The sequence below is a fragment of the Diabrotica virgifera genome, chromosome 10 (assembly GCF_917563875.1).
Source record: "Diabrotica virgifera virgifera chromosome 10, PGI_DIABVI_V3a".
NCBI lineage: Eukaryota > Metazoa > Arthropoda > Insecta > Coleoptera > Chrysomelidae > Diabrotica > Diabrotica virgifera.
In genome coordinates, this window is record NC_065452.1 from 141,414,621 (window position 1) to 141,432,274 (window position 17,654).

A 17,654-nucleotide genomic window follows, 5' to 3' on the forward strand; every position below is an offset into this window, starting at 1 on the left:
ATGTTTTCATTTTTACTTAATTTATTTATGTAACTAACCAACAAAATTTATTAGAACTAAAACTAACAAGTATGTACAATATAACTGTCAACTGTCAAATATAAGTCAAATTAATAATGTAAACATTGTTAAATGAAAATAACAATTTACTGTTTTTTACCATTCTGCAAAATACAGAGTGTTTTATAAATAAACGTTAAAATGTATAGAAACTTACGTAATAGAAAATAGATATTGTACAGGGCGTCAATAAGTTACATTTCATGAATGAAATACCATGACGTCACTTTTACTTTTCCTCCCTAGGGAGGAAAAATATTTTCCTCCCTAGGGAGGAAAAGTACAACTTTGCTCCCTACAATCAGGTCCGGAAAAGTATACTTTCGGTAGAGGTAGGTGGAAAAATAAGTTTTCCATATGGTTCCAACTTACAGGGACATACTGTATAAGAAATTATAAATATACTCACCCAAGAAGATTCTTCATATGAATGCGATAATTCGCTTGGGGTGTTTCTCTTGACACCCCTAGCAGGAACGGTAGGAGGATTTGGGGCTGCTGAAGGGTCCCATTGGCCATCGGGTTGACGGAATTGATCAAAAATGTAAGGTTGGTACCTCTGCAATTTTGAAAAGTTAGAATGGTGATATAGTAAATAAAATTATAATTTTTGTTGTATTATATTTCCAATATCTTTTCAATATAAAAATTAAACATCGGACTAATTTGCTGACTTCGTTAAGTTTTACACATTTAATAATAAAAGTTCATATCGGCCCTTTTTATCGTTTACTGGATTATTCTTGTTGTCTTAAACGCCGTCTACACTCTCGCCGAAGTCGATCGAAGTTCAACAAGTACGAGAGTGTAGACAGCCACCTTGTGCAACTTTGCCTCACTTCGTTCTACTTCCATTCTCTGTCGGTCTGGCGCGTCCGAGTCAAAGGGATCTTTGTCGGTATCGCACCGCTCTTTATCGGTATTGCACTTCCTCGCGAATTAGATAGAACGAGTATGTAGTGACGGTACTTCCTCCTTCGGTCAACTTTGGCGAAGTAACTTCGCCGAGAGTGTGGTGCTCGCATATAATGTTTAAGAATAAATCTCGGAAATATAAATTTGTTGAATCATCATTATAAGTTTTATTTTATTGATCTATAAATATGAGACACGGCGATCTCGGCGATTTCAACGCAATGATAGCAAAGGATGATATAAACAAAGACGTAGGTGGCAAGGAAACTCTCCACATAATTACAAATACTAATGGGAGAATGCTTTGTAACCTAGCAGCAGCAACACTGTTGTTAGGGCGAAAGCCAGAAGTTGGTTGGTTATGAGGGGGGTTGGGGGGAGATCACGACGTGTGGCGCCAGAAATATTAATGCCTAGTCGGCTTCAACATGTAAATCCGGCCCTGAGCAACAGACACATTTATAATGAGCACAGACTTCAAACACAAAAAAGAACATAAGGTAACATGGTTAATACCAGAATCAACCGAGGGTAATCAAATAGATCATATTTTGATTTAAAAAAAGGAGGAGAATTCAAGATGTCAAGTCGTATCGTGGTGCAAATGCAGATTCTGACCACTTCCTAGTAATAAGAAATATGGAAATGAAAATAGTTAAAGACACAAAGAAACACACGAAAAGAAAAAAATGGAATGTAAGGAAACTAGAGTCGGATACTGTTCACAAAGATTATTCTAAAGAGTTTGAAGCAAATTTAAAAGTTTCGAATACTAAAATAGAAGAAACGTGGAAAGAAATAAAAGGTCACATTTCGATAGCAGCAGAAAAAGTAATAGGATACAAAGAAATAAAAAGGCAAAAAGAATGGGACGACTAAGACTGTGAAACATCGACAAGGGAAAAATCTAGCTCGAAAGAAATGGCTGAAGACAGGTAGAGAAATACACCAGGGAAATAAGGCAAAAATATACCATGTTCGGGACACTTGAGCAGCCAGGTTGCAAATGGGTTTTTGGGTACTATATACCTAATACATTATGAATACAAAAATGCCCGTCACAGTTTGGACGAGAAATTTAGTTATTAACAAATAAGGGTCAAAAATGAGAGTTTTTTACCCGTGTTGAGCTGGCCCCCCCCACTTGCAAAAATTAAAAAACAAATAGCCCTGATTTATGAGCTATTTATGAGCTCTCATATTCCGCAAACTAAAAATTTTGAGCTCGTTCCATTGAGCAGGAATTTAATACCCTAGTGGGGGGGCTGAGTCAGCCCCCCCACTACTTAAAAATAGGAATATTGAATCGGTTTTTGCGGCAGAATTACGAGCTATTTATGAGCTCTTGAAATTATATACTTTCGATTTTTGAGCTCATCCCCTTCACCCCCAAACAACCCTTTAATTGATTTAACTTAAGAGAAAGATGCTGAGAAAACTTAAAATATATCGTATTGCGAATATAATTCCTATAGCTTATATACTCTAAGAATAAACTATTAAATCAAGAGCATTTCGATTATTGAGCTACAACCCCTTCGCCAGAAAACCACCCTATCTTCCCGGCTTAAGAGAAAGTTGTACTTAAAATGCATTCAACTAATTATTTGGCGACTACATATCATTTAATAATTTATAACCTTCCAAATTACGCGCATTTAGATCAGTAAATTGCAATTTATTTTGTATAGTGCAGTCACTGAAGGTAAAAATAAACGATTACCTTCAATTTCGGTGAACCTTCATCGATTTTCACGAAAATTGGTCAGTGGTTAGAGAATACGTCAAGAAACAAAGGTGACATGGTACCACCTTGCGCCTTTACCCTGAGGGTGGATACCGCCCCTTCTCGGGGGTGAAAATTATTTTATAAAAAATAACTGCACAAATCAATAAAAGAACAAATTAAAAGCAAAATTTATTATATAAAGTTAATAAAATAAGTAAATACTTTTTAAGTTATTAAAGATCAAAGATTTTAATTATTTGTGAAAAAAATGCATGTTTTGAAGAGGTTTTTTGTAAATCAATGAAAAACTGTAAGTTTTTACAAAAAAGTTAATAGTAGTTTAATTCGTATAGCTTATATTCTAAGAATAAACTCTAAAATCACGCGCCTTTCGATTATTGAACTACAACCCCTTCGCAAGAAAACCATCCCATATTCCCGGCTTAAGAGAGGGTTGTACTTAAAATAATTTAAATTAATTATTTGTCGACTATATATTGTTTAATAATTTATGAGCTCGCAAAATATACGCATCTCAATTATTGAATTGCCATTTTCTTTCTACAGTGCAGTCACTGAAGGTAAAAATCAACTATGACCTTCGATTTCGGTAAATCTCCATTCATTTTCACGAAAATTGGTGAGCGGATTTTGATACTATCAACTTTTTCTGGATCTTATTTTTCATAGGTATTTCTAAGTACTTTGACAAGTATTTAGTACCTAAGTGTTATAAAATGCATCTCTTTCCCGTTATTTAAGCTTGAACCCTTAGATTTGAACAGTCGCGGAAAAAAATATACATTTGATTACCAATAACTTACTTTAAATTAACATTAAAGGGTTTTTCAAGTAAGCAATTTATTATATTTTTTATTAGCTTCAATTTTAGTGATGAAAACTTTTTTGTAAAAACTTTTTTTGAGTTTTTGAATCATTTATGAAAAATCGCTCTAAAGCATGCATTTTCTTTCCAAAAATTAAAATATTTGATCTTTAATAACTCAAAAAGTATTGATTTATTTTAATCACATTATATAACAAATTTTGCTTACAATTTGTCCCTCTCTCGATTTGTGGGGTTATTTTTAATAAAGTAATTTTCACTCCCGAGAAGGGGTGACATATACCCCAGGCTAAAACCCCAAGTTGTTATTGTCAATTCGTGAAAATAAATGGCGATTTACCGAAATCGAAGGTAATAGTTGATTTTTACCTCCAGTGACTGCACTATAGAAAGAAAATGGCAATTCAATAATTGAGATGCGTATATTTTGCAAGCTCATAAATTGTTAAACGATATGTAGTCGCCAAATAATTAATTTAAATTATTTTAAGAACAACTCTCTCTTAAGCTCTCTTCAAACTTAAAGTTTTTCAGTGATTTACAAAAAACCTCTTCAAAACATGCATTTTTTTCACAAATAATTAAAATCTTTGATATTTAATAACTTAAAAAGTATTGACTTATTTTATTAACATTATATAATAAATTTTGCTTTTAATTTGTTCTTTTATTGATTTGTGCATTTATTTTTTATAAAATAATTTTCACCCCCGAGAAGGGGCGGTATCCACCCTCAGGGTAAAGGCGGTACCATGTCACCTTTGTTTCTTGACGTATCCTCTAACTACCGACCAATTTTCGTGAAAATCGATGAAGGTTCACCGAAATTGAAGGTAATCGTTGATTTTTACCTTCAGTGACTGCACTATACAAAATGAATTGCAATTTACTGATCTAAATGCGCGTAATTTGGAAGGTTATAAATTATTAAATGATATGTAGTCGCCAAATAATTAGTTGAATGCATTTTAAGTACAACTTTCTCTTAAGCCGGGAAGATAGGGTGGTTTTCTTGCGAAGGTGTTGTAGCTCAATAATCGAAATGCTCTTGATTTAATAGTTTATTCTTAGAGTATATAAGCTATATGAATTAAATCCGCAATACGATATATTTTAAGTTTTCTCAGCACCTTTCTCTTAAGTTAAATCAATTAAAGGGTTGTTTGGGGGTGAAGGGGATGAGCTCAAAAATCGAAAGTATATAATTTCAAGAGCTCATAAATAGCTCGTAATTCTGCCGCAAAAACCGATTCAATATTCCTATTTTTAAGTAGTGGGGGGGGCTGACTCAGCCCCCCCCCCCCACTAGGGTATTAAATTCCTGCTCAGTGGAACGAGCTCAAAATTTTTAGTTTGCGGAATATGAGAGCTCATAAATAGCTCATAAAGCAGGGCTATTTGTTTTTTAATTTTTGCAAGTGGGGGGGGGGGGCAGCTCAACACGGGTGAGTTTTTTCGTTTAAATCGCTACAGGTAAAAATAAGGTAATTAAATGTCTTATTTATAATATTTTTCTTTTAGTAGATGAGCCAAGGTTTAAAATAGCGTTTTTTGAATTTTGGTCCGATATTTATTGCTTCGGATATTGCAAAATAAAACTAAAATTTTGAATATAAAAAATTTGCTATAACTTTTGCGAAAATGAATTTAGGACTTTCATATTGCATGAAAAGTTGAGTCAAACAGTCCATACAATGCACAAAAATTTTTAAGACGATGCGTCAATTAGTTTAAATTTTATTCAATTTGTTTATCCCAAAGAGCTTTTTTTTCGTAATGTTATTGTTCAGAAAATAATAATGATACAGCAATTCTGTGAAAACAACTTGAAAGAAGAATACATAGTCATATTTTCAACGCATTTAAAAAAATCATTAAAAAGTCATTTTTATCACTCAGAAAACATTTTACTAAAATAGAGTCATTTTTGGCTTATAAACAATTTGAATAACTTTGTTAATATTGACTGTAGGCTAAAACTACAATGGAATTTGAAAAACTGGTATTTTTATACGGATTTTCAAAGAAAAACTTTTCGCCTAGGTTAATTACGGTCAAAGTTAGCCTCTTTATTTTATTTAATTGACGGCTACTTTGTTTATAACAATTAAGCAACCTAACTAGAGCCATTTTGAAGTTGAAGATATATAGGTTATATGTAAAAGTTTGTGTTAACTTTGAACCTCAACAGAGAGGTTAATAAAGCTTTAAAAATGGCGTCCGAACGGAATTAATTCGTGGTCGGTGGAGGGGAATTACTAAAATACGTGCACTCAAAAAATGAAACTGATTCTGCAAATATATGCTGCGATTAATATCGCTGGAACTTGTTGATCGATTTTGATCATAATTTTTTTAATTTGTATGTATGTACTCGTAGTCTTATAGAGTACGTTATGTACACACAACCCCACCTAACAATACAAAATGTTAGGGGGAACTCCCCTTATCACTCAGGGATATGAAAAATAGATTACGACCGACTCTAAGACCTACCGAATATACATATATAATTTCATAAAAATCGGTCAAGCGGTCTCGGAGGAGTATGGAAACTAACACTGTGACAGAAGAATTTTATAGATGTAAATATATAGATGGCTATTAACAAATAGGGGTTGGTGATAGAAGAGTGAAAATTAAGGGTTGTATGTATTTTTTAATTCTACATCATACAAAATTAAGGTAGATAATTTTGTCCAAAAAAGTAAAAAAAAAACTGTCAGGGTGGCAACTCCCTTTATAACTTATGGGTATAAAAAATAAATTAAAACCTCTTCAACGTCCTACAGGATAAACGTGTAAAATTTTATAAAAATCGACCAAGCCGTTTCGGAGTAGTATGGTAACTAACACTGTTACAGGAGAATTTGATGTATATAGAAGTAACTGCGAATTAAATAATAAAAGTGGCTAACTTTGAACCTAATTAACCTAGGCAAAAAGTTTTTTTCCTGAAAATTCGTATAAAAATACCAGCTTTTGAAATCCTAAAGTAGATTTACTCTATAGTCAATATTAACAAAGCTATTCAACTTGTTTAGAAGCCAAAAATGACTCTATTTTACTACACTTTTTTCGGAGTGATAAAAAAGAGTTTTAAATGATTTTTTTCAATACTTTAAAAATATAACTATTATTCTTGCATGTGATTTCCACAGAACTGCTATGTCATTATTATTTTCTGAACAATAACATTGCGAAAAAAAGCTCTTTGCGATAAACAAATTGAATAAAATTTAAACTAATTGAAGAACCGTCTTAAAAGTTTTTGTGCATTATATGGAATGTTTGACTCAACTTTTCGTGCAATATGAAAGTATTAAGGTCATTTTCGCAAAAGCTATAGCACATTTTTTATTTTTGAAATTTTAGTCTTATTTTGCACTTTCCGAAACAAAAAAGGATCGGACGAAAATTCAAAAAGTGCCATTTTAAACCTTGTTTTATCTACAAAAAGAAGAATATTATAAATAAGATATTTAATTACCCTATTTTTATCTGTAGCGATTTAAACGAAAAAACTTCCATTTTTGACACTTATTTGTTAATAACTAAGTTTCTTGTCCGATCTGTGACGGGCATTTTTGTATTTATAATGTATTAGGTTTATAGTACCCAAAAAATCCATTTGCAACCTGGCTGCTCAGGTGTCCCGACAGAAACCTTATTTCTCTGGACTAAAAAAGATTTGGAAAAGTAAAGGAGAAAAAAGACAAATGCTGTACAAACAAAAAAAGATATGGATTGATGAAGATATAGAAAAGTTGGAAGTAAATAGCACGAATAACGTAAAGCTTTATAAATATATAAAATCACAAAACAAGAAGAAACCAATAGTTAAGATTGATGCCAAAATATGGGAGAAATACTACGAAGAGTTATTTAAGGCGAGAGAAAGTATTCTCGAATACACAGAAGAAACATACCTTGATGATGAAAACGAAATCGAAAATCGTCATATGAGGACTTTTTACGTGTGATAAGAAATCTAAAACAAAAGAAAGCAGCAGGCCCAGATGAAATCCCAAACGAGCTAATAAAAGGAGGCGGGGAAGGCCTATAAACGGAAAATACACGACCCGATAATAAGCATTTGGGAAGAAGAAAGAATGACCGAAGAATGGAAAAGTGGATGGATATTTCCGATTCTAACGAAAGGAGACACCATAAAATGCAACAACTATAGAGGAGTAACACTGTTACAGCTGCTACAAGATATTGACATCATTAAGCAGACAAATACTCTCAAAATACATTGAAACTAAAATAGGAGACTACCAGCGGAAATGTAGAGAGGGAAGGTCAACAATAGACGCAATACACATAAGCACACAGTCAATTGACATTGTACACATCCTTTTCATAGATTTCAAGCAAGCCTTTGACAGCTTAACAAGACCCGACCTAATAGAAGACATGAAAAACCTAGACATCCCAATAAAACTTATGAACATGACAATGGAAGGATCGACTGCAGCAATAATAACGGATGACGGAATCACCAAACATATAGAAATAGCAACTGGAGTACGACAAGGCGACCTCTATCAACTTCACTGTTTAATGTCGCTATAGAAGGAACAATAAGGGCTATAGAATTAAAGATACAATACTTATAACATCGACGTCGTAACTTGTGGGGTATGTTGACGGCATAGCATAGGAGAAATTTAAACAGTTTAAAGGAAGCATTTGCGAAGTTTTGTAAGGAAGCATCCAAAAGGGGTTTAGCAAAAAATCAAAACAAAACAAAATACCTCCTATGCTCAAGAAAAAATCCAGTTAATGTGACAATATTGGTGAATATGAGTTTGAAAAACACTTTTAATATCTTACGGCCGGTTTCACAAAGTAAAGTTAACTTGTGGTTAAGAGATAACCAGAGGTTACCCCAAAATATGCGTTTTAGTTTCAGGTCAACGGCGAAGTATGGTTAACTCACAGAATTTTTAACCAGAGGTTGGAGTGGGTTACCCTTATGGGTATACCCAGAAGGGTAACAATTATGAAACTTAAACGCATATTTTGGGGTAAGTTTGAGGTTATCTCTTAACCACAAGTTAACTTTACTTTGTGAAACCGGCCGTTAGGGTCTCAGTTAATGGAACTAATGATAGAAGCATCGTAATTAATGAAAAAATCCAGGCAGGAAACAGAACCTACGGGAAATACAATAACTTCCTCGAAGATAAGAATCTTACTCAGAATACTAAACTGAAAATTTACAGAGCAGCAATTAGACCAGTAATCACATCGATGGCATAGTGCACAATTGTGGTAAGTGCAAAAACTAACATTTTACAGTACAGCCATTTGAAAGTTATAGGTATGTACTTACCACTTTGTACCACTATGTACTTTTCTTATATTGTACATACCCCATTTGACAGGTATATACTACAAGCTTCTAAATGAAATTAAATAACAAATTTCAAGGAAAAAATTGTTTAATTCGCAAAAAGAATGAATACAAATATTTATTCATCATCAGAAGTATCATAATATTAAAACAGTGAAGAGAAACCATTTGTGGTAAGTGCACATACAACATTTGGCTTATTTAATTTTTCTTATATTTAGCAGTTACCACATTATGTCAACTTGTATTTCTTACACGTTTCATTATTTGCTTACCACATTTGTGCACAATAAACTTTGGGTCAAAATAATGTACTATGTGTACTTATCAATTTTCTAAAAAAGTTGTACTTACCACATTTGTGCACTATACCATCGACATATGGTGCTGAATCTGAAGTAATGTGTCTGACACAGAAAGATTGAGGATCCTAGAGAGAAAAATAATTCGGAGGATAGCAGGTCCACTAAACTAGGTAATAATTCGTTTAGAAAACTGATGAACCACGAAGTAAGAAAACTTTTGAAAGAAGACATCGTCAGATTTATCAAGGCACAGAGACTCAGATGAATGGGACATACAGAAAGGAGAAATCCAGAAGCCGTTATCAAGAAAATTACCAAATGAAGACCTGTATCAGGCAGACCACGAGGAAGACCCAAAACCAGATGGGAGAAACAGATAGTCGGGTACCTTAAGAAGATGTAAGTTAGAGAATGGGTAACCATAAGCAACCACAGGAATGAATGGAGAAAAATTGTAGAAGATGCAAAGTCACACAATCAATTGTAAAACCAAAATGTTAATGCTGACTGATTCCCCGCGACAAATGAATCTCGAGAGCCCAAAGAGCGCGGTAATCACTTCGCTAGGAGTATTAGTCCAGAGAAATAAGGATTATCTCAGGACACTCAAAAATCCAGGTAGCTGACTACTTTTTCAGTTATTGTAGACCAGCGATACTCAACCTTTTTCTTTCCTGGGCCACATAGTAGCTATTGCCACAGCTTGCGGGCCGCAATCAAGAAAAAGTAGTACACAGGGTGTTTCATTGAGAAACGTAAATACTTGAATGATGAATAGAGGTAAATGAGGCGGTTCTAGACATACTAAATTTATTGTTCCACCGACTTTATAACCGAGTTACAGGATGTTTTATCAATTTTGCCCATTTCTTTCTGGACCCATAACTTTAGAACCACCTTGTAGTATTTTAGAACCCAAACCACCCAACTACTAATCACAAGAAAACTCCAGGTCCGGATTAAACAAAATTATAAATCCATTGTGACCTTGAATCAACATCCTGTATATTGAAATTTTCAAAACCAGTTTTCATATTTGAAAAGAGCTTTAATAGAGCTTCCATTTTTTGCGCAGACAATTCAATGACTTTAATTTTGAAATTATGTCGAAATTTTTAAGAACTCGTACTTTCAAAACAATTATTTCGATATAATTATTTCAAAATTAATGTCATTAAATTGTCTGCGCAAAAAATTGAAGCGAGCAATTAAATTTAGTTTTATGCTCTTTTAAAATGTGCAGACAAATTTTGAAAATTTTAATATACAGGGTGTTGCTTCAAGGTCACAATTATTTTAAATTTTTTTTTGTTAATCCGGACCTGAATTTTTCTTGTAATTATTAAATGGGTCGTTGCAATGTAGTAAATAAGTTTTGATTATTTTTAAAATGAGTATTTGCTCATTAACTTTAATAATTTATTATTAAAAGTTAATAATACCTTGCTTTTTAATCAGAGTTCTTAAAAATTTTAATATAATTTAAAATTAAAGTCAAAATTGTCTGCCTCACTCCCAAACACGCCTCGAACATATCGGCACACTACCAGATAATTAGAGAAAACACGTGAAATTTGACAAATAATTTGATCACAGGGCCCTTTAGTTAGCCTTCGGGCCGCATAAAAACGCTAGCCCGCCACATGCGGCCCGCGGGTCGCAGGTTGAGTATCACTGTTGTAGACCTATAGGAAGAAAACCTACCTGTTTCCTGCCTAGAGTTCGCGTCCGTTTTTTAATTGTTATCAATTTAGTGCAAAAAACGCGATTTTTTTCGATTTTTTGCACCCCATTCAAAAGCTAAATAGTTGACATAAAATTACAAAATTTAATTTTTTAGAATATTAAAAAAGCTTCAAAATACCGATTTTTGAATGTTAAAAAGTCAATTTGTTGTCTCGCAAACTGCAAAATAAGTGAAAATCGTTATTTGTTAATACCTTTTACTAAAACTACCTTAGAACTGTAGTGTTTCACTCAACGTTGAGTATTGGGGACAAACCCTCAAAATTTGAGACCGATCCATTAATTAGTTTAAAAGTTATTCTATTTGTTTATCCCATAGACCTTTATTTTGCAATAACATAAGACAGACTATAATGAAGATAGGGCAATTCTGCGTATGACAAATGAAAGTAGAAAAGTGGTAGTATCAAAATGTATTAAAAAAGATAAAACAATTATATAGCCGAAAATCCTAATGCCAAATTTTTGAAATTTTGTAGTTTATAAACATTTCGAATAACTTTAAAAATATTATCTGTAGAAACAAACTTTTTATATATTCGAAAAGCTAGTATTTTAAACACGAATTTTCAAATAAAAAAATTTAGCCTGGGTTCATTTGGGACAAAGTTAGCATGTGATTTTTTAATTCACAGCTAATTTGTTTATAAAAAATAAGGAATTTCATTGATGCCATTTTAAAGAATGGGATTTGTATTTTTTGTTAAAAAATTTGCACAAACATTGTTCCTTCACAGCACCCTTTACGATTTTTCAAAACTGTAGTTCAAACGGTTACTTAGGGGGAACACAAATCCACTAAGTTAAAATACCGAAAAAGCAATTTCAAGCTAATACAATTTTCTGTATCTCCGGATCAACTCAATGGATTTTGATCTTTCTTTTTTTAATTTGTATGTAATTTCTACGTACACTACAAATATGCAATTTGTTTATAAATTTATTAATTAATAAAGAGTCTAATTTGTTTAAACAATTCCTGAAAAATATTTTTTTACAAAAATTTATTTTTTAAATCATAGTATCATTAATTTAATAATCATAGAAAAAGTTAAAGTACGCTTTAATAAATAAATTATTTTTATTAGATAATTATTTATTGAAAATAATTTATTTATAAATGTATACCTTAACTTTCTCTATGATTAATAATATAGTATGATTAAAAACGTTGATTTTTGGGAAAAAAATAATTTTTAAAAAAAATTGTTTAAACAAATTAGACTGACAAATTAATAAATGTCTAGACAAATTGAATATTTGTAACGCACACAAAAATTACATACAAATTAAAAAAAGAAAGATCCAAATATATTCAGTAGATCCCGAGATAGGGTAAAGGAGATCCCATAGAAAATGATAGTTTAGTTTTAGTTGCCTTTTTTAGTTTTTGAACTCGTGCATTTGTCGGCTCCCAGCTCCCCATTCATTTACCACGACTAATCACCAATTAAACTACATTTTTAAAAATTTGTGTAAAATACCAGCATTTTCAATATTTAAAATGATTTTTTCTACGGACAATATTTTTAAAGTCATTCAAAATGTTTATAAACTATAAAATTTCAAAAATTTGGCATTAGGATTTTTGACTATATTAGATAATTTTTTTAGTACATTTTGATAGTATCACTTTCTACTTTCATTTGGCATATTCAGAATTGGCATATTCAGAATTGCCATATCTTCATTATTTTCTGTCTTAAGTTATTGCAAAATAAAGGCCTCTGGGAAAAACAAATAGAATAACTTTTAAACTAATCAATGGATCGATCAGTTTCAAATTTTGAGGGTTTGTTAAGTACCCCAATACCCAACTTTGGGTAAAATACAACAGTTCTAAGGTAGTTTTAGTAAAAGTTATTAACAAATAACGATTTTCACTTATTTTACAGTTTGCGCAGCAACAAATGAACTTTTTAACTTTCAAAAATCGGCATTTTGAAGGTTTTTTAATAAAAAATTAAATTTTGTAATTTTAGGTCAGTTATTTAGCTCTTGAATGGGGTGCAAAAACTGGAAAAATCGCGATTTTTGCACTAAATTGATAATTAAAAAACGGACACGAACTCTAGACAGGAAACAGGTAGGTTTTCTTCCTATAGGTCTACACTAACTAAAAAAGTAGTCAGCTACCTGGATCTTTGAGTGTCCCAAACATGGTCTATTTCTAGCTTATTTCCCTGGAGTATACAGGGTGTTTGGTAAAGAATGGGCCATAGCTTAACCTAGATTACTGAGGTTAAAATAGGTCGATTTAAGCTAACTTAACTTAGTGCAAAAGTTGATAATAACCGAAATACAGGGTGTCAAAGTTAAACTTTTAATTTATTTATTTTTGAATATTTCCTGACAGGCATGGGACAACAACACGAAATTTGGTAAGTGGTGCTGGTACTGTACACCCTACTAAATTATGTTAAACAAACGTTTCTGGCTACTACCAGAGGCGTACGACGGGGGAACGTGAATGGTTGACCCTTCCCAAATTCTACGCCACTGGCGGAATGTCTATTTTAGTGCAATTTTTTTTATTCTCCAATACTTTCTATGTAGTATTCTACCAATACTAACGAAATCTTGATAGTAGAGGGCCAGCAGATCGAAAGAGTAAAAAAGTACACTTACCTAGGAACACTTATAACAGAAAATAATGACTACACTGCAGAAATAAAAGTCAGAATCGAAAAAGCACGTTCTAATTTTATAAAAATGAAAAAGGTCCTATGTAGCAAAGATTTAACATTAGCTCTTAAAGTACGCCTAACAAAATGTTACATCTACAGTGTTCTATACTATGGAGTGGAATCATGGACGTTAAATGTAGAGACAATGAGACGACTTAACGCCTTTGAAATGTGGACCTATAGAAAAATTATGAGGGTTTCCTGGGTAGATAGAGTTACAAACAATGAAGTACTGAGAAGAATAGGTAAAGAAAAGGAAGTTGAACTTACAATTAAAGAAAAGAAGCTACAGTATCTCGGACATGTGATGCGGGGCGAGAAGTATGGCATCCTACGACTCATAATGCAAGGAAAGATAGATGGCAGAAGAAGCATCGGAAGACGACGAATTTCATGGTTGAAGAACCTGAGAGAGTGGTTTGGATGCAGCTCGAAACAACTATTTAGAGCTACTGCCTCAAAAATTAAAATAGCTATGATGATTGCCAACCTCCGTAGCGGAGATGGCACCTGAAGAAGAAGAAGACTTTCTATGTAAATAACATACTCCTCATTCGTAACGATAAAGCCATTAGTTTTCGAGATATTTGAAGTTAAAAACGAAGGAGCATAATACATTAAGGGGCTATCCTAGTGTAAAAGTACGAAATTCATATACTTTTTTTTAGTATTTTTAAAATGAAAAGTACTGTACTAATTATTTTGAAAATTTGTATGGGCATTTACTATAAAAAGAGGTATGTGTAAATCAATTTTCATAAAAGATATTGAAAATTAAACGATTTATACTCCATCTACTGGCACAGTGAAAATAAAAACATACCTCCACTGCTGAAGTGATTCTGACTATTAGAGATCCTAAAACATAAAATTTCAAAGTGATTATTGAAATATAAGTTATTTCCTATACTATCAACTAGGATTTTTGAAAAATATTAAAATTTAGAAAAATGACGAAGTGTTGAAATTTTTTTTTAAAATTAGCCAAAGCATTTTCAGTTTCAACAACCGCCAAATTGACATTTTTTATCCGATCAAAAAACCCCTAGTTGATGGTATAGAAAATAGCTCATATTTTAATAATAACTTTGAAATTTTATGTTTCAGGATATCTATTAGTCTCAATCACTGCAGCAGCAGTGGAGCTATGTTTTTATTTTCAAGGTGCCAGTAGATGGGGCATAAGTCATTTAATTTTCAATATTTTTTTATGAAAATTGTTTTGCATGTACTTCTTTTTATAATAAATGCTCATGCCAATTTTCAAAGTAATTGGTACAGTACTTTTTATTTTAGAAATTTCCAAAAAAAAGTATATGAGTTTCGTACTTTTACACTAGTGATAGCCCCTTAATCAAAATAACTGTGCCTTTTCATTTTTAACTTTAAATATCTCGAAAACTAATGACTTTATCGTTACGAATTAAGAGTACATACAATTATATTATTTGTATATTATTTGCATAGAAAGTATTGGAGAATCTAAAAATTATACTAAAATAGCAGTTTCATCAGTGCCGTAGAATTTGGGAAGGGTCAACCATTCACTTTACCCTGTCGTACGCCTCTGGTATTAACCATAAGTGATTATTTAACATAATTTAGTAGAGTGTACAGTACCTACACTTTCTGCCAACTATCATAAGGATATGTCAAATAGTTTTATAGTACCGGGCACACATAGTTCTTAAAGTTTTAAATAAAGAATAAATTATTTAAAAAAAAAGAATACTTTAAAATAATTTGACATATCCGTGTCATACTTGTCAGAAAGTGTAGGCACTGTACACCCTACTAAATTATGTTAAATAATCGTTTCTGACTACTACCAGAGGCGTACGACAGGGGAAAGTGAATATTTGACCAAAATTCCTTCCCAAATTCTACGGCCCTGATGAAACTGCTATTTTAGCATAATTTTTAGATTCTCCAATACTTTCTATGCAAATAATATACTCTTCATTCGTAACGATAAAGTCATTAGTTTTCGAGATATTTGAAGTTAAAAATGAAAAGGCACACTTATTTTGATTAATGTATTATGCTCCTTCGTTTTTAGCTTCAAATACCTCGAAAACTAATAGCTTTATCGTTACGAATGAAGAGTATGTTATTTGGTAATGGTAATGGTATATCGGGGCAGGGCCCACTTGTGAGCCCTTCAGACACTTAGACCTCCTACGGCGGGTCCATTGTATCACCCCTATCTTGCTGATCAGATTAGGTCCACAAGAACCTGGTCTTCGGCGTTTATGGGGCCCAGGCTGCACCGAGCTCCCATGCTAGTCCCCCAGAAACCTTATGGCCTCACAGAAAGCCACAAGTCTCTTGAAAGACAACTCCCTCACCTGGCTCGGCTGCATAGATGCCGATCCCAGGATCTGCCACCTCCGATAGGCCAATACCGGGCACTCCCAGAGGACATGTGAGGAGGTTTCCTCCTCCTCGTTACATAGATGACACCATGAGCCATCCGCCAGTCCAAGCAGATGAAGGTGCCGTCGGAGTCTACAGTGGTCGGTGAGCATACCGACCACCAGGGAGCGTCTTCTACGATCCCGAAGAAGCAGTTGGGCTGTAAAACTTTTGGATGGCCCCACTATGTGGAGCCTGGCCTGTCTCATACCTCCACAACTGGTTCCAGCAGAAGAAGCTCCCTGAGACTACCCCGACCAGTACTGAAGGGCACTCCAATCACAGGTTCGGGTCCTACAGGCAGAGAGGATGAGCCCCGTCTTGCCAGGGCGTCGGCCCGTTCGTTACCTTCCACACCTGTGTGTCCCGGTACCCATACCAACCTAACCCTGTTGGTTATAGCAACATCATCCAGAGCTTTCTTGCACTCAAGAACCAGCTTAGAGCTGATCTTGGGTGCTTCCAGAGCCCTTAGCGCTGCCTGGCTGTCAGAGCAGATAGAGATGGTCCTGTCTGAGCAAACTTTATCTGGAATCTCTTGAGTACATGCCAGGATCGTAAAGATCTCGGCCTGAAAGACTGATGCATGAGAGCCGAGAGCCTGGCTAGACTCAAATCCGACTCCACCTCCATACACTCCAGCACCTGCCCGCTCGTCTGTTCTGGACCCATCTGTGAACCAGGTGAGCCCACTCCGACAGATTAGTGTAGGTTCGTCCCAACCAATATCCAGAGCAGTTGAGACGATAGGCTGCCATCATGGCTTCGTGCTCTACAATGAGATGTAAAGGACGTAAATCCAGCAGAACCTCAAGAGCTGCTGTGGGAGTGGTCCTCATGGCCCCTGTGATGCCCACGCATGCTAACCGCTGTAGATGAGCCAACTGGACCTTGACTGAAGACAGTCTAGCCCGGGGCCACCACACGATTGCCGCATACGTCAGTATAGGTTTTATCATGGATTGGTATATCCAATATAGAATTTTCGGCTTCAGACCCCATTTGGCTCCGAAAGCTCTTCTGCAACTTAGAGTCCAGATGTTCCTTCCGAACCTTCCTTCCAGACGTTCTTTACGAATGAAGAGTATGTTATTTACATAGAAAGTATTGTAGAATCAAAAAATTGCACTAAAATAGCAATTCCGCCAGTGGCGTAGAATTTGGGAAGGGTCAACCATTCACGTTCCCCCGTCGTAAGCCCCTGGTAGTAGCCAGAAATATTTGTTTAACATAATTTAGTAGGGTGTACAGTGTACAGTATCAGCATCACTTACCAAATTTAGTGTTGTTGTCCCATGCCTGTCAGGAAATATTCAAAAATAAATAAAATAAAACTTTAATTTTGACACCCTGTATTTCGGTTATTATTAACTTTTGTACTAAGGTAAGTTAGCTTAAATCGACCTATGTATTTTAATCTCAGGAATCTAAGGTTAAGCTATGGCCCATTCTTTACCAAACACCCTGTATATGTAGATACCATGCTGATAAATAAGACACTGGTACTTAGCGTTATAAAAATATTCAGCATTTAACTATTAAGTTAAATCTGAATATTATGTGTGGTAGTCGTTATATTTATTTAATT

The 17,654-nt window shown here is 33.9% G+C and overlaps 1 protein-coding gene across 1 annotated transcript in view; it reads right to left on the reverse strand.

Moving 5' to 3' along the window:
* The window catches only part of LOC126893239 (tyrosine-protein kinase CSK-like), a 138,115-nt gene that overhangs the window by 77,750 nt on the left and 42,711 nt on the right, over positions 1–17,654 (reverse strand). The window contains exon 3 of the mRNA XM_050663225.1: positions 470–619. Coding sequence (XP_050519182.1) covers positions 470–619 — 150 coding nt within the window. The remainder of the gene's footprint in view (positions 1–469; positions 620–17,654) is intronic.